The sequence below is a fragment of the Lepisosteus oculatus genome, chromosome 1 (genome assembly GCF_040954835.1).
Source record: "Lepisosteus oculatus isolate fLepOcu1 chromosome 1, fLepOcu1.hap2, whole genome shotgun sequence".
NCBI classification, from domain to species: Eukaryota; Metazoa; Chordata; class Actinopteri; order Semionotiformes; family Lepisosteidae; genus Lepisosteus; species Lepisosteus oculatus.
In genome coordinates, this window is record NC_090696.1 from 16,732,480 (window position 1) to 16,758,155 (window position 25,676).

General features: G+C 40.3%; 1 protein-coding gene across 10 annotated transcripts in view; it reads left to right on the top strand.

The window, feature by feature from the left end:
* LOC102691130 (vitamin D receptor) overlaps positions 1–25,676 on the top strand; it is an 80,677-nt gene that overhangs the window by 46,592 nt on the left and 8,409 nt on the right. For 3 of the 10 annotated variants that reach the window (XM_015344297.2, XM_015344295.2, XM_015344298.2), the window contains 8 exons: positions 12,833–12,893; positions 15,602–15,752; positions 17,325–17,455; positions 20,698–20,882; positions 21,287–21,395; positions 22,834–23,008; positions 24,777–24,928; positions 25,504–25,620. In XM_015344297.2, coding sequence (XP_015199783.1) covers positions 12,833–12,893; positions 15,602–15,752; positions 17,325–17,455; positions 20,698–20,882; positions 21,287–21,395; positions 22,834–23,008; positions 24,777–24,928; positions 25,504–25,620 — 1,081 coding nt within the window. Of the gene's footprint in view, positions 1–4,501; positions 4,702–12,832; positions 12,940–13,939; positions 13,959–15,601; positions 15,753–17,324; positions 17,456–20,697; positions 20,883–21,286; positions 21,396–22,833; positions 23,009–24,776; positions 24,929–25,503; positions 25,621–25,676 lie in introns of those variants that run through there. The other 7 variants (XM_015344299.2, XM_015344300.2, XM_015344301.2 and 4 more) reach the window with 7 other exon arrangements.

Below are 25,676 nucleotides of genomic sequence, written 5' to 3' on the forward strand. Positions count from 1 at the left end.
TCATTTGAGATTGGCAAAGGCTTGCTTTCAGTGAGTTCTTATTTCCACGTGCTATTTCGAGCCCTTGGCTGTCCTTGAAGGTTTATTCTTGTTTTATTCAGTCATGGGTTTCATGACTACTATACTGTAGGTAGACTGACTGTGTTAAACCAAAACAAAAAAATTGATTGAGATATACGTCATATGGTATATGCCAGACATATTGACAGACAGCTGTGTGTAGTTAGGGCTCTAAAAGTTTCTGGGTTCAGATACTGGGTGCAGCACTGCTGCTCTGCCCTTGAATAAGGTATTTAATCAGGTTGCTCCTGTATAATACATATCTCCAAATACTAGTCTGAATATAAGTTACTTTGCACAAGAACATCTGCCTAATAATAGTAGTAGTAATCATAATGTTATCATTTATAATGTTGTACTGAATATGTGTTTGTTATTTAGCAGGGTGAGGAGTGTATGCTGTTGAGTTTGTAGAGTTGACTTGTACAAAAAAATAAGACCAGAACTGACAAACATCATCTTGGCTATGGTATTAAAGAAAAACTCTAATCCCCGAAGTCACTGGAGGCATCCTCTTGGAATCTACATGAAAAAGAAAACAAACAATTCAGCCATCTTTTTTCAAACCATGTCTAAGTGATCGTGTTATTTTAATTACAGTTTCAGAAACCACACACTTAGTAATTAAACAAGCTCAGAGTTCTCTTTAAAGAAGAAGGGCTGGGCTGGTGGTAGTGGTTATGATGGGGTCTTTGGTCTTGGCAGGATTTCTGTCTGCTCTCCAGCTCAGCTTTCTGGTTAAGTATATTAAACCCACTTAACAAAGCCAGACCTTCTTATCCTACAGGAGTCATTTCTGTTGAAGTAGGATTTTGGGCGGTCTGGAGTGAAGGTGGTTTTATAAATATGATCGTAGGCAGATTGTTATGCTGATGCTCCACTTTCTTCAGACTGGGGTTCGCTGGTGCATGGCACAAGTGTGACCATTCTTTGCTCTTCAGCCAAACTGAGCACGAGTGTTCTTGCCTGACTAGCACTGCAGCTGTTGTCAGAACAGAACAGCCCAGATTGTCTTTAAGATAGATTTTTATAGAAATGTTAGTAAAAATCATCTTCTCCTCATATTTCTTTGTTCAAAAGAGAAACTTGTTCATACTGAACAGTCATAACAATCAGTCAAGATTTAAGTTCTGTATGAAAAATACACAGGAATGTGAACATGGTTAAAACAGTGTTTTAATTAATTGACTCTTCTATGCTTTTTACCATTTAGCATTGAAAACGTGTATGCATACTGTATGGAAAAGAGAATTGCAGACCTTTGGAAGAGCTTTGTGCTCAGTCTCCAAACTGTCCCTGGTGGCTAGGAGTTTATTGCCCAATACCTCTCAAATTACTTTGCAGGTGCAGTTCTGTATGACTGGGGTGAGGTGTGGCTTACAGTAGTGTACTACAGCACTGAAAACAGGTGTAAGAACTGAAATGAGTGAGGGTCAGGCTGTGGGCGAAAACATAGACAGAGGTGGATACTTGATCCTCGTTGTGCTATATGTACTGACACCAGAAGCATGAATTGCAACGAATCTTTCAACTGTTAAGTGGTGTTCACATCTAGCTAGTCTTACTTTTTCAGTGATCTCTTCAATTAAACGAAAGTGTTTTTTTTGCTTCCCTCAGATCATCAAGCTAGGTTTTAAAGAGTCAATTTGTAGCTTTTCTGGCTTAAAGGCACTGAAATGACAGACTGGTAAATGGGGTGAACGTGACCTAGAGTTCTGTACAGCAGTGTTTTAAGATGCACTGGGTTTTGAGACTGTGATTGGCTCTTCTCAGGATTATTAAAACATAGTTTGCAAACAAATAAAGGTCATTCAGCCCACCTAGATTATTTGACTTTTTAGATAATTTAATGAAATATGTCATCCAGACGTTTTATGAAAACAACAGTGGTACTGGCTTCATGGCTGCGTAGGTTGTTGCATTCTCCCCCAAGCCTTTGTCTAACAGTAGTGCCTTCTGTTCTTATTTCTAATTGTACTTTCCTGTAGTTTTTTCTTGTGTTCTCTGAGAAGTTATTTATCCCAGAAGTTTGTATTCAGTAATTTAATTTTCTCAGTGTCTTCAATGATTTTGAGTTCTTGAATTAGGTCTGCAGTCATGCTGCCTTGCAATGCTTGGGCCCCGGGGCCAGCTCCAGACCTGGGGTGCTGTATGTGTGGAGTTTGTATGTTTTCCTGGTATCCTCTCACAATCCAGAAACATACTGGTAGATTAACTGGCTTCTGGGAAAATTGGCCCTAGGCATGAGTATGTGCATGTTAGTGTTTGTGTCTGTGCATCTGCCCAATGACAGACTGACATCCTGTCCAGGGTGTATCCTGCCTTGCACCCGCTGCTTTCCAGTATAGGCTCCAGCTCCACCACAACCCTGAATTGGAAGAAGAAACTAGTAAATGGACGGATGGAATTAGATTGCTGTTTAAGACAAAAAAGTGATTTTTATTTCTACTGTCAGCATAAAACATTCATTTGAACCTGTATCTGGTTGCTCTTCTCTGGACTGATTCCAGGGAAGCAGTCTTTTTGTAACATGATGTTGTGCATGGTATCCAAAATATCTTATGTTTGTGTTGGAGGTTTGCAACTGATTGGTTAAGATCTGATTTTTGAGAGTAAAAGGGGGCTTAGCACCCATCTTAAGTGGGTCAATATGTTAGTGTCCCTCTGAATGACTGTAAAACATTTATAACTTGTCTGCACAACAAAGTAAAAAGGCTAAGCTTTTTCATTTTTGAAAAAGTATGTCGAAAAAAGATGAACAATTTGATTTAAGGATGCTATTTGATATTATGTCGTTGTGGGTTGTAACTTGCTAAAGTTGTTTCAGCTTGACTACATGTACTGGGCATCTAAATGAGCACTTAAAAATGAAAAAAACAACAATTATGCAATTAGTAGAGTTATGGAAATTAGAAGTGCTGAGAGTATGTGAGAGTATGAAATTTTGAAAACTGTTGGAATTTTTTTTTAAAGAACTAATTTCAAGTTCAGCCCCAGGTGCATTAGTAAAACTAGTGGGTGTGTAATTTTAACATATCAACTCCTCCCAGACTGTGTGGCTTTAGTTTTACAGTTTGAAGCTTTTCACGTTGTATAGCCATTAACTGTGTACGCAAGAACTAGCTCAGGAATGGAGATGGAGTTGAATGGAGTGTGACTTGTAACTTACTGGTGAAGGTGCGACTATGTGCTAGACTTCCCGATTGGAAATACAGTAATCTCCTGCCAAATCTGAGGGTTACGTTCCTGAAAACCCTTCACTTAAGGTAAATTTGATGTGAGTAAACTTAAGTCTTTACGGGGAATAGTAGGGTGAAGGGAACCAAAGTTGTGAATGGACTTGTTGTTTTCTCTCCAATACATAAATACAAAATACCAGACCAAAGTAATTTCAAAACAACACACTTTCAATGTCATACTCTAGAATAAAGTGTAACAAATGATAGAAAAATTATTTTTTAAAATATTTTTAACGATTAGGCATATGCTTCCCAAGTGGCCCAGTTTTGTCAGTGCTGAGGACTGGATCATCAATTGCCATCTTCAGTTTGGTAGAAAATGTGGATACTGCCCCCTCATCTGCTAGTGCTGCCTCCCCTGCTAACTTCACATTAGGTAGGCTGTAATGCTTTTTAAAGTTATCAAACCTCCCTTTGCTGACAAGAAGCTTTTCAGTCTCCCGGACCTTCCACATGATGCTCGTAATTTTTTTCAATGTTCCTCATTTTTCCTTGTTGTGCAAATTGAGGATTTATTAATGCCAAATCTAGCTACTACACTATTGCTTTGACCTTCTCACAACTTATCAAAACTTTTTATCTGGAGACATCACTGATATTGCACACTTTGCAAAACCACATTCTTCACCTTTAGGAGACATTTTAATTGTTTATTTAGGTACTGTATATAACTTATTCCGCATTTTTTTTCTAACCTCGTCATGGATCTCGATCGCTTAACAAGGTAAAATGGCACACAGAAGATTTGGCATGGTCAAATATGTTTAAGGTAAGTTTGTGTATGGTAAGGGATTGCTGTATATAATAACATGATGCTTATGATACAGAGAATAGTAGTATCTTTAAATACAGGCAGGATAATGGATGTCAATATATCAATGTGGTCGTCCTGGGTTCCGCCGACTTCAGTCAAGGCTGTTACATTTCCATAAACTCAAACGCAGGTTGAATTTAGTTTTGTTGGAGAAATGAGAGTAGGGTGGCATGGCAATATAAGGCAGGGCTTCCTTACAAGCGAGAAGAGCTGTGTTGTGAATAGTGCTAGGCATAGGCCTAGTGCTGGGTCACTAGCTCTCAGTTTCCATTGCCTGTTTTTTTACGTGGTGTTCAGTCTTTCCGAATCAGTGCTGGTTAAACATTAACTCACTCCTGTCCAACTATTGGAGCCAAGCAGGGCTTAGCAAACAGCCTTTCTGTTGCAGACTGCCATCGTCTGATCCCTGGCCGGAGCGCTCCTGAGACTGTACCTGGAACCGTCTCTTGCACGTGGCTCACACCAGCACAGTGGCTCTGCACGGACTCTCTTCTGCCTCAAAACTGCGGGACATGGACTGAGGAGGCGTACAGGAAGAACGGCTGTGACTAACTTCTGCACAAATAGGTCACTAACTGGACAGAAGAGGTATTTTTAACAGCCGATTGTATTAACACAGTGCTTAACAAGCTGAGCAAGGTTCAATAAGCAAGTACTCCAGGGTGATATTTTTAATGCTGTTTTTATCCTTTACGAAGTCTTCTGCTTTTTTCTATCTCTCTATAATTATGCTATTATGTAATTATGTTCACTTGGTTATGCTTGTGTACACCTTGATCATTTCCTGCTGGCCTTGCAATATGCCAGCAGCCATTTAAAATTGGAATGAACAGTTGGAGTTAATTGGTTCTAAATTTAAAGGAGGTTTTAATCCAAATCAGTTTTTTCTGAGCTCTTACTTTAGTAACATTTTAAGTTGTTTGCAAATGCAAACATAACGAATTACACAATACAGCACTGAATTTTAAGCTTCAACACTTACAACATCAATTTTAATAAAAGCAGTTCATGCTGTGATATATTAGAATGATTGTAACATTTTTAAATAAAGCAAAGCTCTGTAGTGCCATGTAAAGAGGTACTGTGGAAGCTCTTTTCGTATTATAAATGATTGAAATGATTGTCTTCTAGCAATCTCTGAACAGTCTAATGCTGGTTCTGCAGGTGACCGTATTCATAGCTTTAAAGTTAAAAATATGAAGATGTTGGAAAGTGCATTTGTTTGATTTTGTGATGTGAAATAACTCTGCCCCTCCATTCTTAGCACTGTGACCTAGAGCGCTGTACAGCTGTCTCTGCTTTGATTGTGAGGCTTGTTGTCTGTACCTGCACTGTTGTAACGTCACACAGAATAAACTGCTTGTTCAATGGAAAGTTTCATTACGTTACGTGTAAGCATGTTCCAAGACAGATAAACTTCTTGGAGCCATAGTGCAGAAGGAAAGAACTCATCATGAATGAAAACTTGACTCTTGCGTAAGTGTTTGTACTTCACTCTGTTTCGTTGTCACATGGAAGTTGCTGGTGTTTCGTGCCGTTTTTTTGCCTAACCAAGAGAACCTGTCTCACTGGTATAAATAAGATGCTCATATCTGAGCCCAGTTTTTGATTTTGTTTGTACAGAAAACATTGCTTTTTCCTTTACATCTATATTTTTGTTTTTCAGTAAATGAAAACTATTTGAATCCTTATCTTGGTCAGATATCGGCAAACTCCCCCTCCCATTCCTCTCAATTTTCCATCCCCAACATTTGTGGAAAATTGGTTTAGGAATAAAGATGCCTGTTACCACCAGTATTGTGGATCTGTACAAATGAATACACGGACACAAACTGAACATGTGGACTGTTTTTTTTTTTTGGAGAAAGTTGCTCAGGTCGTGTTTTTCACCCCCATGTGTTTTGTTTCAGGGTGCTGATATCTTGCTATACTGTACTGTATGTACCTGCTTGTTTTGCAGTGGTGAGTGCAGTGGCATTCACATTGTAAACTGACTGGAAAAAACACATACTCTGTCTCTGATTGGTTTAGACCTGTGTATGTCCAAAGCCATGTGGCTTACTATTTTGCTGTTTGCTTTAGGCAATAGTAGTACAGTGTTGTATGTAGACACCTGAATGTTGTATAGACACAATAAATGAGTAGGCTATGGCTGAACTTGAAACATCTTATTCTCTACAGCTTACTAAAATCCTAACCTATAGCACTATCTAGTAGCATTCGAAACTACTGCACTTAAATTGCATTTTTAGTTTAATGGTCATTAGCCAACTATTTACAGAGTGTTCTGTCAGGAGGGTCTAGCAGGTTGTTTTTCACAATGTGAGAGCATCGGATTTTTTGTGGATTGAGAAGGATTGGGCTTTGATTAAAAGGCACTTTTTTGACTAATCTGAATTGCATTAGACCGTTTTCTTGGTTGCAGTAGTCATTGCTGAGAGGAGGTGCAGGAGCAGAACCTGCACATCCGCTGGACTGTGTGCCCTCAGCACAAATACTGAACCCTAGTCAGACGGTCCCTGAAGATGAACAGTTGTGCATGTCTAATTTCAAACCAGTATGGACAAGAATAGTCTGTTAAGCGTTTTATATTTTCTCACAAAGATTGCCTACTTTCTGATGTCTGAACATTTATTTAGGCTGTTTTCTTAAACTCCTTGTAATAGATATTATTCAATGAGCAGATGTATTTCTGCGGACATCTTTTACATATACAGTCTTTCTATTTTTATGGAAGGCAAGTCCTGATATAAACTGTGCAGTTTCTTCATCTATATGTATGCCCTGGGAGAGTACTCTGTTCAGTGAAATTTTAGCCTGTTTCATTGACATGAAATGCTCCTGTGCTTAGCGTCAACGCCTGTAACCTGAGCAAACTGACGCCACTACAGCTACCCATTGTACGTAAAGAATGGAGTCTTTTTAATCATTATGGGTTATTTCATTCTGCTTAAAGAGCTTTATGACTTTATGGTAAATCATCAAAAACCTTTTTGATTTGATAACTGCTATCTGTAGTTATTGGAGTGGAATGTATCCCTGAGAAGATTGCATTGAAGCGGTTGGGGTTTACTGTACATAAATGTGGTTTTTGCTGTTACTGTGGAACGGTCACTGTCTAATGTGGGTTTATTTTAGATGGTTTGTTTACTCTGCACAACGATGAGAATTGAACTCTGTGAACCATCCAGATTAATATCACACTGTAACTTTCTCTCTTCCACTGTGAGTCTACAGTATATATCCCCAGGTAGTGCTTCAACTGTGCCTTCTGCACACCTGTACTGGCATGTTCACTTCAGTGTAAAAGTGCTCCTTCCTAGTGACAGTCGACAGATGCGGTCAACCTGGAGCACATCCAGTCCACTTTCCTGCAGGACATTAATACAGACAGCTCTTTAACCTTTGTATTGATCCTACTAAATATCAGACAAATTAAGCTTGTTATACCAGAACACTTCAAAGGAGCTGTGGGTCATGTTTGCCTGGGACAGAGTTTGTGCTTGAATGCACTGGCACTGTAGTTGCCTCTTCAGCCATAATGTTTTTTCTTAATTACTATTGCTTAATTTCTCCTTTAAAATGTTTGATACAGATATTACTGCTGTAATTTATATTTACCTCAAATACTATATTAGTAGTTAGAGTTTTCCAAAATGTTTAAGAACACTTGACCACAAAAATTCAGAGTACTGTAACCCCTTTCCAGCTGTGAAGGATATATTCCTGAAAACCCTCATGGTGGGTATCTTTTTAAGAGCTTATGAAGAAAAACAGGTTTACTTGTGACTTCAGTTTTCCTTACTCTATTTAAAGTAAAATAATAACATCACATTAAAGAAAAAATGTATTTTGCATATAATTTTGTATGGAATTTCTGACCTAATTCTTACCTTTATTGCTGTGATGATAGCCATGTGGATTGGGGCCACATGGTATGTACGAGACCTTAAGTGATGTTCCACTTCTTAAACTTGCTCCGATAGCTTCCTCTCTTTTCTTCATTGTACGAACTGTAGATTCATTTATCCCGAGCATCTGATCAGCAGTACTAAATCTTAAACCTTCATGCAACTTGTTAAGCACTTTGATTTTTTTTCTTCTAAGCTCATCACAATCTAGATCAAGGGTCTCCAACCTAGAGCCCGTGAACAGTGTGAAGTCGAATAACTTTACCTCAGGTTCACTTGTTTGTTGTTCTTGAGTTTTCTTGCATTGTCTATTTATTTTACATCGAAATATCAGGAGCTAAGAGGAGAAAAGTTGACGAAGAGTGTCATGTTTTAATAAGAAGTGGACTGAAAAATATTTTGTGATTGAAAGCAATAAAGCGTTGTGCTTAATATGCAGTGAAACCGTCCCTTTTCTCAAGGAGTGTAATATCCAAAGGTATTACAATACGAAGAGCGGAAGTACTCAGACTCGATGCAAAATACGTTAAGATAAAGTAGAAACACTGAAGAAAACCTTAATTTATCAGTGTGAAATATTCACAAAGCGATCACAACAATCAGAATCCATTGTAATGGCGAGTTTCAGAATATCCCATGTCATAGCTAAGGCAGGGAAACCATTTACTGATGGGCAGGGTATAAAAACTTGTATTATGAAGGCTTCTGATGAACTCTATTCAGAAAAGGTTGCTTTGTTCGAGCAAATAAGTCTGTGAGCTAATACAATTGCTTGTCGCACAGAAGACCTGGGAAAAAACAATTATTCTGCACTGTATCATTCATCAGCAGGCTTTGTGCGGTAAAAATGTACAATTATCTGAAGTAATGGATATAGTTGTGAAGACTGAATTTTATACGATTGTCCTCCCTTAATCATCGTCGGTTTAAAAACTTCCTATCTGAAATTGAAAGTTAATATCTGGACGTTCCATACCACTGTGAGGTTTGCTGGATCAGCAAAGCTAAAGTGCAAAGAGCTTTTTTGAATTAAGTACAGAAATCAATATTTTCATGACTGAGAAAACAACCTATTAACGCCCTCTCTGACTCTCTGAGTGTTTGGTTTTGGAAGCTCGCCTTTCTTGTGGATTTGATAGCACATGTAAGTGAACTGAATGTGAAACTTCACTGCAAAAATTTCTGTCATTTCATATTTATTTTCAGGTGTAAAATCCTTCAGATACAATTTTTTTCTTTTTGAAAAACAGGTGGCAGCTAACAATTTTGTTCATTGAGCAACAGAAATTAATGTGCTGAACCTTTTCTGGTTCCGTTCACTTTAAAAGTGATTTCACATTTAAAGCAACAATTTCAGGACTGTTTTCAAGATTTTGACAGTATCTCAGAGAAAATAAGATTGTTCCAGAACCCTTTTGCAAGTGAAGTTAAAGATCTTCAGCCTGAGTTGCTGCTCAAAGTAATTCACCTTGCTGAAGATGACTTGTATAGGGATCTGTTAAAGAAAAGGATTTGTTAAACTTCTATGAATCACTGCCTGAAGAGAGTTTTAAGAACATTTTCTGTCTTTGCCTCCACATATTTGTCTGAACAAATATTTTGGAATATGTAACATCTAAATATTGAACATCACTCTCTGATGATCAACTCAAGCAGCGTTTGATTCTGGGGGCGACCAAAGTTTGAACCAGAATTTGAGGACATTCTGTTGCACAAGCAATTCCAATTATCGCGGTTTGTACACATACAGTATGTTAGTATTTCTTTTAGTTCTGTTTTTTCATTTGAATATTACTATACATGACATAAGTGTTTTCATTAAATTTATTAGAAATTGTAAATTGTGGTGCATATGTATTCCTCCATCATAAAATTGCCCTGTCTACCCACCCTCCCATTGTCTGGCCCTCTTGTCTTTCTTCCAAAGCAAATGTGGCCCTCAAGGAAAAAGGTTAGAGACCCCTGATCTAGATTGCTTAGCATCATTGGACTCTTCATGCTTTCTCGTATGCCTAGGAGCCATATTAATGGAAATTGCATGCATGTCTGCTTGCAACAGAGGCTGACTGAGAAAGAACTAGACCAGACCCCTCTCTCTCCTCTTCTTGGAAAATGAACTGTCATGCCAGCACACATCGCAGTTCTCAGGTTCTTCTTGACCTTGTGGACTCTCAAAATTTGGGTTTCATGCAAGGTGAAATGGCATACAGAAAATGGAGTGCAGATTCTCAAAACCCCATGAGATAAATTCACACACACCAGTGGGTGACTGTACAGTTCATCTTTATTTTTGGAAGGAAGGCTGAGTATTCTAAGGAGTACTTCAAAAACCTTTCTGTGCCCCTTAGGATTCAAATTTCCTCTCAATGTCTTTGGTTTCAAGTGATTTAGCTTCCCTCACATGTCACATGACAATCCCCTAAGAGTCATTCTGTTTCTCTTTAAACTTTCTTGGTCTTTAATATTTTTTGTGATATTATGACTAAAACTGAGCACAATATTTTACTAATGTTTTGTAAAGCTTGGGCAGTACCTGCTTGATTTAAATTTAGTGCATGCACTTTAGTTGCTTTTTATATAGCTTGACCTTGAATGTTTTGATGAGAACCTAGAATCTTTATAAATGCCCAGACCTCTTATTTATAACATGTGTGATTTTGATCTGAAGGAAGCAATATGTATAGTGTATATTCCTACTTCATGTGCGTCTGCCTATTTTTTCATTGTATCCTAAGGGACATTTGAAATGGTTTTGAATTTCTTTCTTTTCAGTTGTTGATTAGTCCTTCCTAATAGCTCAGGTTACATTTTCTTTTTCAGGAAAAAGCCGTAGTGAGCTGTAACCCTGAAAACATTGCTTACTTTTTACGTAAACATGAGTAATCGCACAGTCACACCTTTTTTTTGTAATGGAATGTCTGTATAGAGTGGAGGGTAGGACAGGACACTTGCTACTGGATGACAGCTGCTTTTCTCAGTTGATTGGCTGTCTGAAATAGTCGTTTTTCCAGAAATACTGGTTTGCTCGGCAATGAAGTGTTTTTCGCTATGCTGTTGCCATTTATCATTTGGTAGGGAGGATAGCTGGATTTGGGGGAAATAAGAGCTTGGCTGCTTTATTTACTTTTTTTGCCGCTAAGTGATAACCTACCTCCTGAAAAGGGAGTGAGTGGTAAATGATTGACAGCTCATTGGACTGTCAGTTTTGCATTGCTCATTGAACCTGTAGCCATGCCTGCGGGCATTGACTCTACTGGACTTTAGCTTGCACTGTAAAAGGGGTTAAAGGTCCTGGTCGTGGGCCAGTCATAGCCCTCCATCAGTGATGCACCCTGCTCCGTGGAGGCCAAACCACAGGAGGATTACTTCCGAACATAACGCTCTTTTTGGAGGTTTGGGGAGAGATCATGCCCTCAAGGCCAAAAAACAACTTAACTGCAGGATTAGGTCATTGTGTTGCAGTGCTAAAAGCTCAGTTGAACCCCAGCCGTGTTATAGAGTGAGAGCCTGATTTTCTGCAGCATTTGGAAGAATAACAGTGAAGAGATGCTGAAGTAAACGGTAATCCAACTTGAGTGAATTTCAAATTAAGGTGCTGCTTTAAGAAAATCAATCCCTGTTTAGTTGAAGCCTTATCTGAGGTGACAGAAATAGAGCATCCCAGTACAATTCCACTTGGAGAAACAGGATTTTCTGAGTATTCTGGGGAAAGATTACAACTCGGTCTACGCACTGAAATCTGGTAGTGTCTTCATTCTGCTGCACCCATTTGATAGTGCCTAGAAGAACATCTAGCTCTGGATTAAATTATGGGGTGTTTGAGTTTGTGATGTCCAGTTGCATTGGATATACCCAAACACAGTGGCTCATGTTCCTTTCAGCTGGAGGTGATTTGTTTGGGTGTTGTGACTGAAGGAAATCAGTTATTTTTTTATGCTTAATGAATCAAATGAGACACTTCTAGATCTCAAGTCTACTGACCTAAACATTTAGTTTCTTTACGTTAAATGCTGCATTTAGTGGCTTTATAAAGAGACTCCTGGAACTTGCTGGTGACTAACATCCCATTTCCAAGGAAGAATATTATTTTTTACCATGTGCAGAGATAATCAGAAAATGTGTGTAGCTCTCTCTGGCTTGAAGCACTGTGTGAAGCAGAGGGTGTAGAGTCCAGGGGATGGATTTAGTGTCCTGGCTGTCTAAAAACAACCAGCTCTTCAGAATAAACAGTGAAACTAGAGAATGCTGGGGTAGAAAATGAGAACATGAGGTAGTTCTTTACGCAAACGTTGGTGGGAGTCTGGAACAACTATCCCAGCCATGTTATTGAAGCAATTTCCTGCTTTTCTTTCAAGAATCTGTTTGATGAGGTCCTCAGATCGCTCAGCTTTTGGAAACCAAGCAAGATAGCCCAAGTGTCCTCTTTGTTTTTTCAATTCTGTTTAAGTCCTTTATTTCTGCTGTCCATTGGCTATTGGCAGAGAAAACATGGCCAGAAGGTAAACAGTCATGCACCGCTGTCCCAGTTTGCACATGTGGGGAGTTGTGATGAGGTGGTGGGAACTTGGAACAAACGTAACGTGGACGTCTGCAGGTTTAAAAGGGTGCTGCGGCTACAGTGTGGGAAGGAGGCCAGGAAGGAGTTGCTGTGGTTTCAGGTTGAGCAAGTTGCAGGTTGATCTAACGTCATTACAAGGAACCGTGGGGGCAAGAACAGCTACGCTGTCACAGATCTTTCAACTATATGACTTTTCTGGTTTGTCCTGGCCGAGTGGTGGAGTCATGATGCTTCTTTGCCCGTCTCTTAGGGACAATCCAGTGGGCTTTCAGAGGATACCAACAGACACTTGACAATGAACGGGTACCACTGTGAGTATGCTGGCATCATCAGAAAGCTGTAGGTGAGGTCTGAACTGTACGTATGTGTATCATTTGTCTGTTAATAGAAAAAAATATCTGTTTGCTTGATTCATTTTGCCAGTGTATAAAGCATTGTATAGTAGCTGTCCTTAAAACAGTTTGTATGACCCATAGCTGTAGAATTTAAAAACAGGTTTGAACCAGCAGAAGTATTTACAAGGCCTAGTCTGGTCTTGTGGGGCTGAAGTAGAAGAGAGAATTGCAAGTAAGACAGTATTTCTTGTGTTTTTAAAGATGTCCTAAAAATAGCCACAGTACGTTGTGAAGGAGACAAAGTACTGATCTGTTCCCGAGGTTCTTATGGTGTGAAAGAAAATTGTTTCCTTGGTGAGCTGAAACCGATCAGACAGGAGAAAGTCTTTTCCCCCATGACACCTGGACATGAGTGCACAGACTAGACAGACAGGAGGTTATTATATCCCAAAATAGATTTAAAGGTTTATTTATTTAGTTCAGACAGCAGCAGCAAACACCTCCCACAATAAGGCCAGCCAAAATATCAGCAGTGTCTAAGCCTGGCAGATGTTTATACTGTATATGCATGTATGCAAATGTAAACTAATACTTACAAAGCAGAGTATACCTCACTGGTCAAAAACTGGTCTCCCTTGGAGTCTGCTCAGTACATTACTACTATATAGCTGAGGGTTCTGTGGAAAATTCCAGGTCCACAGATTGACTTTGTGATTTCTATGTCTATTAACAAGCCTAGTTTTGCAAGGTGAGGCAAGCTTGAAATGTTCAGAGTGTTGTGCAGAAGTCAATTCCAGAGGAGGCCAAAGTTCAAAACCCAAGAATATCTCTGGTGTGTCAAAAAGCTTTGGGTGTGCCTTACTCATTTCAGTCCGCCTTCATGCTGTGAATGAGCTTTATTACTGAGTATTGTGACTTAAGGAAGTCAGTCATTTTTTGTACTTGCGAATATTGGTCTTAACTGTGCACCAAAATTTAATTTCTCTTTCATGTCTGGGCTCCTCCAATCCTTGCAGACCCAGGATCCTGAAGGTTTTGCAGGTGCTTTTCAGTTACCGACTCAGCTGAGCCAAGTAGGAGTTGGGGCTCTGGGGGTTTATCTGTAACTCTGTGGGAATTACTGTTAAAACTTTTGAGCAAGGTGCTTTTTTCAGATTGCTGCAGTACAGTGCCTCACTATACAGTATAAATGGGTACAAATGTTTGTCAGCCAAATAACTTAAGAGTGACAACCAGGATTTGACCATAAAATGAATACAGTAAAATAACTCCAATCCATTGCAGAATGCAAATCTGAGGGCCCTTGAGAACTGGGTTGCTCATTCTTGCTTTACTGCAGTCTCTTAAAAACCATAGTTGAACTTGGGAAGGAAGGTGTAACGTGGTTTTATATGGAACTTGACACCGAGGTCAGGTTGGGCTGGGAGTGTTCTGCTCCTGTTTGTTGTAGTACAGGGGGATGCTGGGTGTCAGGTAAGAGTGAACACTACAGGCAGGGTGCACGGTGGCATAAAAAAAGCAGCTAACCCAAACATGCACTGGGAGGCAGAAACCAGCGTGTGGCATTTCAACATTTTTCCTCATTTGGCAGTGGCTCAGCATATTGAACAGTGACAGCACTCACAGCTGTTAATGACTGGCTCACGTATAATAGCAAATGGAAAAATGTTCAGAGTTAGTTAGATGCAAATGATATTATTGATTTTTTTAGTCTTAGCACAAAACAAGTGCTGATTACAGTACAACTGATTGACTGTTACAGCTGAATAATAATGTAAATGATTAATTACTGTATTTTTCTTTCCAAATTCTCATTGGGTTTTCTGCTAGCGGGTCCCTGCCACTCTTCATCCTCCCGCTCCAATGCTTTTGAAATATTTGATTGAACTGAAATTGTTTATCTTTGATAACTCTCCCTGATTGTTTAAAGGTAGGTCAATGGAGAAAGCTTAATGGGCCTGGAGTGCACATGGTCACAGAGGCCCTTCAGCTTTCAAAATTAAACACTGGAATTTCATACATGAACAGTAGTTTTAAGGCCTCATCATACCAGTGTTCTGAATTTACTTGAAATAGTTTAATACCTAAGCAATTCTTTTGTGTTAGCTGACACAATTAAAAAGTCTCAAGATGATGAGGAAATGAAGAGTGTATAAAATGAGCTTTAGGACTTTGGAAATGATGCAGTTTTCTGTACCTCTCTGAACATGGTGTTATTGCCTAACCTGTTTTCACATTGGTGAAATTCAGCAGTTAGACCCCAGTCTATGACAACAGCCAATTTTTTAAGGGTTTCATCATTCAAAATCTATAAAGAAAACAGTGATTCAGACATATCTAATTTAATTTCTCAGTTGTTAATGGTTTGTATTGGTGTTTTTTTCTCGACGCATAGTATGACATGGGTTATAGGCCCGTTTTTGCTCAATCACTGCACATCTTTGTTTTTGACGAAGTTCTAACAAGCAAACCCGCTAGGACAGTTCCTGGAATGCACACAGCAGCTAATGATCTCCTTGCCAATCAGCTCTTCCTTTTGTTAGTGAGTTAACGATCTTGCCTGCAGTGCTGGTGATCTGGGTTCAGTTTCTCTTTCCCTTCAGCCCTTTAGTATCATTACTGTCCTGTAACGAAATGAAGCCAGGCCTCTTCACTCAGCCTCCCTGCGTCTCCTCTCTTGGCAGTCATGGAATCAATGGCAGTGAGCACCTCGGTCATGGGCTCGGCGGATGAGTTTGACCGCAATGTGCCGAGGATCTGCGGCGTCTGTGGAGACAAGGCCACTGGCTTCCACTTCAACGCCATGACCTGTGAGGGATGCAAGGGCTTCTTCAGGTATGAGAAGAAGTGCTCGGGGGGAGTCCTTCAGAAAAACTACTGTATGTGCAAATGAAGTAAATGAGACTCCAACAGAGTACCAGTCTGTATACTGTATGTGACAATATGGACTGCACTTAAAAAGCTTTTTGCTTTGTTTGCTCGACTGTTGAACAAACGGTCATGCCCCACTGTGCATTTGATCTTTTCGTGGGTAGCACTCATTTTTCACCTACATAATAACCAGTGCATGTTTACGTTCATTAGTTGTTTGAAATTGCCCTCCAGAATTCAAATGTTTGGAAAGCCACTACATCTGATTAAATCATTTGGGGATCCTGACAAATAAGCAAAGGTACTAAAGATTATTTTTCTGTTCTTGCAAGCTTTTTAAAACTAGAAGTACTATTTCTTTCCACAACCAGGTAGTTCTGAGCTGAATGGTAGTTCAGAGCTTCACAGGTGATTTATTCAGTGGGAACTCCGTTTTATGTTTTATGTAAAGTTTATGAATTATGTTTCTATGATGGTAGTTTTTCTTTTTTTTAAATCCCAAATATATTCTTGAGTTGTGATCTGCACTTCATAAAGGTGGCCATGAAGGAGAGAGAAGGTGAAGCTTGTATCTGTGTTCAGTTCCTGCTAACCTTTGTCCCTCAGTCAGACCTGTTTGGCTGTGCATTTCCTCTAGTTTGTGAACTGTGGAGCTGTTTACCACATTCTACAGTATACCCATTCCTCCCCCCACAATTTCTTTGAATTGTAGCGTGGTTGTGCAATGTGCCAGAGTTCATTCCCAGAGTCTGCTGGGCCACAGCAGTCATGAATGAAGATGGACCAAGTGCGTGTGAAAAGGCTCTGTTTGTTACCGGTGGCTGATGTTCCCTGATGAAATGCTTGGGCTTTGTTTGCTTTTCAAATTCGTTTCTTAGAAAGAACCCTTTTTTTCATAGTTCTGGAAATTTTACTCATCTGCTACAAAATTCTAAGATCATTTTTGTACAAGACTGAGTTTCACTGTTGCAATACCTGTGATTAGCTGCTGTTCCGTCTTTTTAGCAGTTTGCTTTACAGAAAGTCCCCTGGTCTATATAAGGGGATTTATTTTTTTGTCCCCATTGTTTCCTTCTTTACAGTGCTTTTAGTGTGGCAGTTCCAGCTGTTCTGACACTGATATACAAGATACTATTAGTATTAATGATTCCTTTCTCTTTATAGCCTCTCTTTTTTGTCTCATTTGCCTGTAGTAGGTCATTCGTTTTATATCATAAATGCCTGTTGCTATGTCTGGCTACATAATATTAATATTAACATCCTTGCATGTATTCATTACCTTTACTCAGGGTGTTATAAATAGACTGGTTATCCTACACAGGAGGTTTATTGCACAATGAGGGTCTCAATGCAGCGATTATCTTTTAGAACGCACTGTGCAGGAAGCCTTTTTAAATCCAGCTCTGATACATACATTTCAGTTCACAAGAACATAGGAAGGTTATAAAAAAGAAGAGGCGATTTGATCCATCTAGAATCGGTTTAAGAGATGAACTTGAATGCATGGCGCTTGCTGAGATTGTCTTCATTCCCCAGGCGTAGTATGAAGCGCAAAGCCACCTTCACCTGCCCCTTCAACGGCAGCTGCACCATAACCAAGGACAACCGGCGGCACTGCCAGGCCTGCCGCCTGAAGCGCTGCGTGGAGATCGGCATGATGAAGGAGTGTGAGTACCCCAGCCGCGCCCCTCCACAGCAGCCGTTATTGGGGATCCAGAGCTGCTCTTTTAAAAGTCATTGCTCTTAACCAGGGCCCTCAACAGAAAAGCAAAAACATTGAAACCAAGCATTCCTTTTCCCATGAGGAACACTGCCTGTTGAACGAGACTCTTGACAAGGTAGAAGCCTCTCTTGGGGTGGCATGTTCTCGGGCTTTTGCCCCTCCCCCCAGCACTGGTCACGGCCTCGAGTGTGCATCACTGTTCGGTGCTGGATGCTCCAGTGGTATTGTTCTCTTGACACTCATGTTTCACAATGGTGTTAACTTGACCGGGCTTCTTTTTATATTGAAAATCTAATTAAACATGGAAGCTTAGGAAAAATAAAAAGAACCCATTTTTGGGAAATGGCATGTCAGAAAATGTGACTCATGGCCCTCTAAAACACAACAGGGACTCTAGGGTGTTTTTTTTTTCTTGTTTAGAGGAGCTTTTAGTTGACCCTGAGTCTTGAAACAGGTCAGTTACTCCGACTTACAGTAGGTGGCTGGCAGTCATGACCATCCTCCTGTTGTGCCCACGGGCCCCGGTAGTGTGTCAGACAGCACTGTGTGCTCATGTAGCAGTAGGCCTTCAGTATTAATGAGGAAAGAAAACAAGTATTATACCTTGGGTAAGGGTGGCTCAATGCCAGTGAGAGAGCCGTGTAACTGTGGTGATCATTGACCGTGGGAGTGAGGCCCGATGCGATGCAAGTCCTGACAGACCTGTATGGGCAGATTTGATTAATGAGTGTTTACTTGTGCCAGTGTGTGCCTCAGCCTACGCTGCTCGGTTCTGCTGAACTCCACCCATGCAGGGCGGCATGTGGCCCACATAACCCAGGGGAGCCAGCTCTGTTTCTGCGCTTGTCTTGAAGTTTGTCGCTCTGCCTCTGGAAGTGCTAAGAGGTTGTCTACAATTTAAAATTGTAATCCCTTTTGATTTTCTCTGTATGGTACTTAAAATGTGGAGATGTGCTTTAATGCTTATTACTTAATCATACCTCCACTCTAGATGCACTTTTAACTTGAAATGTGCTTTTTAGTATTCTGGGGAAGGGTTTTTCCTTACTGTTTAGTTGTCTTGGGTGCTGAATGATCTCATCCTTTCCTCATCGTAATGCTAAGAAAAGCTAGTGTTACGGGAGGATGCACCTCAAGTTTTCTGCAGTGCAACGGTGTTTAGACGAAGTTTTTATTAAAAATAAATCAGATTGAGTTAATGGTGACTGGCCTTTTGGATGTGGCTCTTCAGGACCAGGTTTGGTGACAATCAGTGTATTATTTGGCATTTGACTTCAGAGATGCAAACTGGTAATTTATATTGCCCCATTCATATTACATTTGTGCTAATCTTTGGCACTACCGTGTTTTCCTGTGTATGCGATCTACTCTGGTCTTTCAATAAGATTTAAAAACCTTATTTTTTTAATCATTCAGTTTCAATTGTCAATAGATGTATACTTTTCAGGATTTGTTATAATTTGGGTAGCATTTAATATTTTAATTTGTGTGAAAAGAGCAAAAATACAACAGATGTTTTATTCCAATCCCAGTCTGTTCCAGGAAACAGACAGCCAGCCCAAGAACAGACTGTGGTGACCCGTGCCTTCCCCCAGTCTCTAGGACGACAGTGTTATCAGGGAATAGGGCTGCCTGACACCACTGCTCGGCTGCTGTGCTGGATGCTTAAAAAGAGCTCTTCGAAGCAGCTTTGGAGCTATTATAAATGACTCATTCACTGCAATTTCATTATGCTTAGTTGGGACAAGGTATTGATTTCATCATGATTCGAGATATTACATTTTTATTTAAGGTAGTCAGTATTTTTTAGCACATGACAATGTTGCCATTTACTAATGTTACACTCTTTTGTGTTTTGAGTGCTTTCATTTTGCAAAAAGAAAACCAGTCTAAATCTTTTGTACACTCATACGGTTTAATGTTTTTCCTGAATGGAGTGGAGTTCATACTTTATCCGTTAACCTAAAATTGTGAGCTATGCACTTTTTATATTATCTTAGGTCGCATAAATTGTCTCTAATAGAAAGTACTTGTGCATTTTGACATTTTGTATGTTTACAATTTCTTTGAAAACTGGAGAATATGAGAGTAGGATGCTACTGGAAAAAATAGCAGGCTACACATGTGAGGAGACCATTTAGTCTCCTTTACTTATTTAAGTGTTGGAAGCTCATTCAGTTATTTCTGAAGAGGTCCTGTAAAGTCCACTTTTAATAACATGGCTGTATAGTTTATTCCAGACAGTCTTTTTTCATGGTATCGAGGTGACCTACATTTCAAGCCCAAATAGGTTTTCTCCTAATAGTGGTGTTCTGTAGGGCATTATTTGTTGAAGTATCCAGTTGTCAGATTCACTGAATTAACTGGGGAGATTTTGGCTGAAGGGGTGCACTGATGAGGTGACCATAAAAGTGAGCTTTTTAAAAAAACGTAATTTATTTTTATTATATAATTGCCCATCTCCGCAATGGACATCTATCACCTTGTCAGTGGAGGGGTGTTGCTTACTGGAGTCACACAATCCTGCTGGTACTGTGAAGTTGCATAGGTCACAGTTTATATAGCTGAAAGGAACCCCAAGGCCCCACCCCTCTTTTAAGATAAGATAAGATCACTTTATTAGCCATATACAATTTCTTGCATTAGGAATTTATTTTCGCATACCCAAGCTTGCTCTTTATGAGACACAGAGGCACACATAGGAGAGAGAAGCTTGGGGTCAGAGCGCAGAATCAGCCATTTATACGTGGCCCCTGGAGCAGTTGGGGTTAAGGGCCTTGCTCAGGGGCCCAATGGAGTAGGATTCCTCTGCCGGCTGCAGGATTTGAACTGGCAACCTTCCAGCCACAGTCGCAGGAAAATGAAATCAAATGCTGTGAAACTCCTCTTTGGCATAACCAGGCAAGGTGTTTGCTCAGATAGCAAGTCAAGCCATGTAGCCCAGATATCACAAATTCACCAGACACCTACAGGTTTCAGGTAACATAAGTAGGTAATGCTCTGCTCCCTTAATCAGTGCTCAGTGCCCTACCAGGCACAGCGGAGCTTGCAGCATATCAAAAGATGAAGGCTACTAATCGATGTTTAAGGTGCAGGCGAGGCAGTTTTTCCCACCCAGGAGTTGTAACATCAAAGCCGAAGCCCGGGTTGTGGTGTTGTGACTCTCTGTGTGTTTGTCCATGGCAGTCATCCTGACAGACGAGGAGGTGCAGAGGAAGAAGGACCTGATCATGAAACGGAAGGAGGAAGAGGCCCTGCGGGAGGCGTCACGGCCGCGGCTCAGTGAGGAGCAGAGCAGGGTCATCTCCATGCTCGTGGAGGCCCACCGCAAGACCTATGACGACTCCTACTCCGACTTTAAGCAGTTTCGGGTCAGCACAACTGCTACTGCTGTCTGCCCCAAGGAACACGTGCACACACATGCTCATTACATATTCTTGCACGCGTTTGCAGAGATGTGCTTGATCTCCCAGGCATGAATAGGTCTCTGCCCTTTCTCATCTCTCCCAGAAGCATTCTGCAAGCAAAGCAATACATCTCCCACAAACACTATAGACTTAAATAAATTAGTCGGACCCAAACGTGCACAGTGAGCAAACTTGTCTATGAAAAGCAAGCCTGGCATTTAAGATGTGCATCTTCATTTCCTTTAATGTAAAATGACTTTTTCTTTTTGATCTTGGCTGTTTGCTGTGCAGTGCTAGTCATGGATTATGTTCTCATCAGTGTGTTTGAGGCAGCCAGAAGTGACGGGTGGTGTTCTGCGATCTTTCAGCCTCCAGTAAGGGAGGGACCTGTGACGCGTAGCGCTAGCCGAGCCGCATCCCTTAACTCCCTCAGCAACCTTTCTGATGCCTCCTCCGACTCCTTTAGCCAATCACCAGGTGAGCCAAGAGCTAGTTACCTGCAGCCTTTGTAAACATGAGACCCCTGTGCAGTTGGGGGTCCTGCAGTACATGTTTCACTATATTCTGGACACTACTTCAGTAGCTACTGCAACAATGACATCTTTGTGACATCCATTCTCTTACAAGATGTTTTACAGATCTGATCGTGGTAAATTAGTTTCCCACTGCACAGAAATAGTCAGTTAAGTGAGGGTCAGTTCTTTCTTGAAAGTATTAATTGGATTAAATGGAACAAAAGCACAGAAAAGAAGTGCCAAGGGTGCCTAGTTGCCTAGCTGCACTGCTTTGTGTTCTCGATCAAGTAGTTATTCTGCATCATTTTACATTCCCCCGTCAGCACGATCGTAGCAGAGCGTGGCCATTCACAGCAAGTTTGCTTCTGGTCTATTTTTGCTGCATAAAGTCTAAGAAGAAAACTATAAATCTGTTGCATTTTCACATCAAGAAATACATATTACAGTATCTGTGCCACAAAGATGTTTTTGTCAACAATTCTTCTTATGCTGAATCTTGGATGTCGCAGCAGGGTTTCCTAAGTAGGAAATTTAAGCACTTGACAAACAGTCCCTCTCTGTTATATGCAGGAATGGACCCTACTCATAGAATCAGATTTATCTACATTCCTGTTTTTCAGCATGTGCCTTATGCCATGGTCCCTCTTGTCCTTTTCAGCATGCTTTCAATCTGTGCTGAAGTGTGACTGTTGCTTTAACAAGCATTGCAGGAAGCGAAGATTAAAACTGAGCATGAACCAAGTAACACCTGAATTTAAAAGCTTTCTCATTACAACAGGTCAAAATATAAATTGTCAAAACCAGAAAATGTTGACTCCCACTCACCGCTAATTAATTAGCCTGTGTCTTTATCATTTCTGGCACCAGCCAAAGAAACATAGCGCTTCCGTGACACTGATTGAGGGTTGGGTCATATGAACTAATGAGTAGAGCGGAGGCTGAGAATTTAAGTAAACCCAGTACATTTAATCAGCCTGGGCTTTAATATATTTGTGTGTGATTCTGCAGTGGCCTAATGATCACAAATACTGTTAAAGAGGGACATGGTTCACCCAGTTCATTATGTGCATAGTGGGTACAAATAACTTTTGTTGCTTTTTGCACGTATACTGTAGATGAGACTATGGAGAACATGTTGACAATGACTGTGCACCCTAGAGGGTGCTACAGTAGCAGATATGCTGATGATATAACCTGGGAAGATGCTGTTCAATCTTTGTTGGATAGCAGTGGTGTTTTTGCCCTCTGGTGGATAATGCTATTCTCCATGGCCACATGTTCCTCATGGTCTAAGCTGTACGTTTACCAAGTGACCATATGTCATCGTCAGTTTTCAAATCATCATGATTTTCATTATACTGTGTTGTCACCTAACCTATTAAAATGTATTGTGCCGACAGAGTCGGTGGACATGAAGCTGATGAACTTCAGCAACCTGTTGGCAATGTATCAGGGAAACAGCCCAGAACCCCAGAAGGACCCCACCGGACTCTCCATGCTGCCCCACCTGGCTGATCTGGTCAGCTACAGCATCCAGAAGGTCATTGGGTTTGCCAAGATGATCCCTGGGTTCAGGTACACAAGCCAATGTTGGTGTTTTCGGAGGGTGGTTCCAAAATACTGCTTTGATGTCTAAATTGATTTCTTATTTTTTTGCAAAACAGACAAGGAGAAGGTGAGAGCCTCACTTCTCATTATTTCACCATGTTGGTCAGGAAGGAAAGGAGAAATATCGGAACTATCTTGCATACTTTTTAAGCAGTGTTGAACTGGATTATCACGATACCTACTGAGCTGCTTTTTTTACAGGCCACAGCCTGTCCTCTGTGTCAAGCAGAGGTAAACTGCTGCAGGCCCTTTCTACCATGCCAGAAGAACTTACCTGTCCTAATGTGTACTGATTACAGCCAGTGATTTACCAAAGAAGGAAAGGTGGTATCTGTCAGTTCTGCATTCATGCTTATTCCTTAGGTATACTTCTTTCCCATTTCCCCTGATCATTATTTTCAGACAAGCTGATGTTGGTGGAATGGGCATTTGTGGGAAAAGAAATTTTCACCCAAAAGTGCGAGCTGAAATTTACATTAAAGGGAAATTACATAGCCGATGAAATGATAAAAGATGCCAACAATACTCACTGGTTGCAATAAACGGCATTTAGCTGTGGATGTCTTTAGATGCATGTTTTAAATTCCAAAATGTTTTTTCTTTTGTTGACTATGCTTTATGAAAGCAATTAGCAATTCATTTCGTTTTAAATGTAAAGATGTGTTCACATACGTAATTTATATTAAAATAATTTTAATTTTAGATTCATGATCTGTTTTTTCTTTCCGAAATGGCAGAGTGGGACTGTTCTTACTAAATTGTAGGTTTGTTACAAATAAAGACCTGTTATCATTCAGCCACGCCGTTGTCCTAAAAATGATGAGGATAGGGAATAGAAGTTTCCCTCCTTGGTTGTCTTACCATAGTCTTCTGTCATCACTTGAATTGAACCTGAAAGCTTTAACGTTTCTGGCATGCCTCTACGTATTGTGATGTTGTTCACGTTCAGCCATGGGGGGTGTTTGCAGTGTGTAGATTACTACATTCTCTGGAGAGACATTCCAGAAGGAGCAGTGCTTCCCACACTGTGGACCATGACAGGCTCTTGGAATTGTGCCATGTACTCGGAAGAGAATGTTTTTAAACAGTGTGGATCAGGAGTTCCGTGTAGCATTGTCCATCACTGCACCGAAGTTTTCTCTTAAATTTTTCTCATTAAAATTTTGGTAATTTCTTGCAATGTGAATCGATTACATGTGAATCGTGTTTTGAAATCAGTCTGGGATTTCTAAAATTACTGGTGAAATATCAAGTTAAAGGGAATTTTCATTCTCAAGCACATAAAATTTAATTTAATGTCTGTAATGTGAGTTAAATATTAATGCTCTTAGAGGTGCCCACTTTTGTTTCTTTTCCTAAGACTGTCAGTATTTAGTTGATTAAAAATGCAGCAACACTCAGATAAGCATTTCAACAATTGGCTGCAACTCGATTATTTGCCATGCATCTGTCGAAATCAGGATGCCTCCTGTGCTCTGGTTTTTGGAAGGTTTGTGACCTCTGCTTCATAGAAAGAAGGAAAACTAGATGGCAAGTGTTACTTAAACTTAGCTTAACTTCTTTTGTTCAAACATGATCTATATTTATTTGTAAAAATGGAGCCTGGGGCATTCTTCCTTTCCTTTCTGTTGTCTCTTCTTCCAAGCTGCTGTTAGGTTGTCACTGATGGTGACAAGGTGTGTTGAAGTATTGGACATCGGGGTGTGACTGGATTTTCTTTATGCACAATTTTCAGAGACCTGACTGCGGATGACCAGATAGCTTTACTGAAGTCCAGTGCCATTGAGATCATCATGCTGCGCTCCAACCAGTCCTTCAACTTGGAAGACATGTCCTGGACCTGTGGAAGCCCAGATTTCAAGTACTGCATCAATGATGTCACAAGGGGTAAGGGGCAGACTGGTCTTAAGACTGCCCACACTGGGGATTCCCCAGTTCCAAGCTCTACATACCAGCTACACACAATTACTGTATAAGCATTATAATGGTTGGTTCTATCTTAGTTTCTTTCTTAGTTTGTGCCAGTATTAAAATAGTTGTTTCTGTGCTCATTCTTAGTTTACTCCAACACAAATTAAGCTAAAAGAAGTTACGATTTTGTAAGCCCTCCTTTGGGTTTGATAACCTTGAAGAGGCATATCATATTGCCTTTTTAACAGTCTCTGTTGTAGAAATGGGTATAAATAGAATCTGATCACTGTTTACAAATGTATGTTTTGCAGTTATGCTATTCATGTTTTCAGTACTCCTTTTCATACATTATCACCTCCATGTGTACTCCATTTTCAAATCTCTTGATGTATGTGAAGGGTGTGAATTCATTTGGAGTTTATTATGCCTTCAATTTATCACAGTCTGTAAGTAGAACATCTTTTGTTAACTCACCCTCTTGGGTTCATTGATTGTGTGCTGCCTCAGTTTATTGACAATTTATTTCCATCTTGCTACCCTCTGTCCACCAGCTGGACACACAATGGAGCTCCTGGAGCCACTGGTGAAGTTCCAGGTGAACCTCAAGAAACTCAATCTAGATGAAGAGGAGCATGTGCTGCTGATGGCCATCTGTCTGCTATCCCCAGGTAAGAGTCTGTCTGTGTGCCTCCTCTGAAGTGTTCAGCTGAACTTGCATTAATAT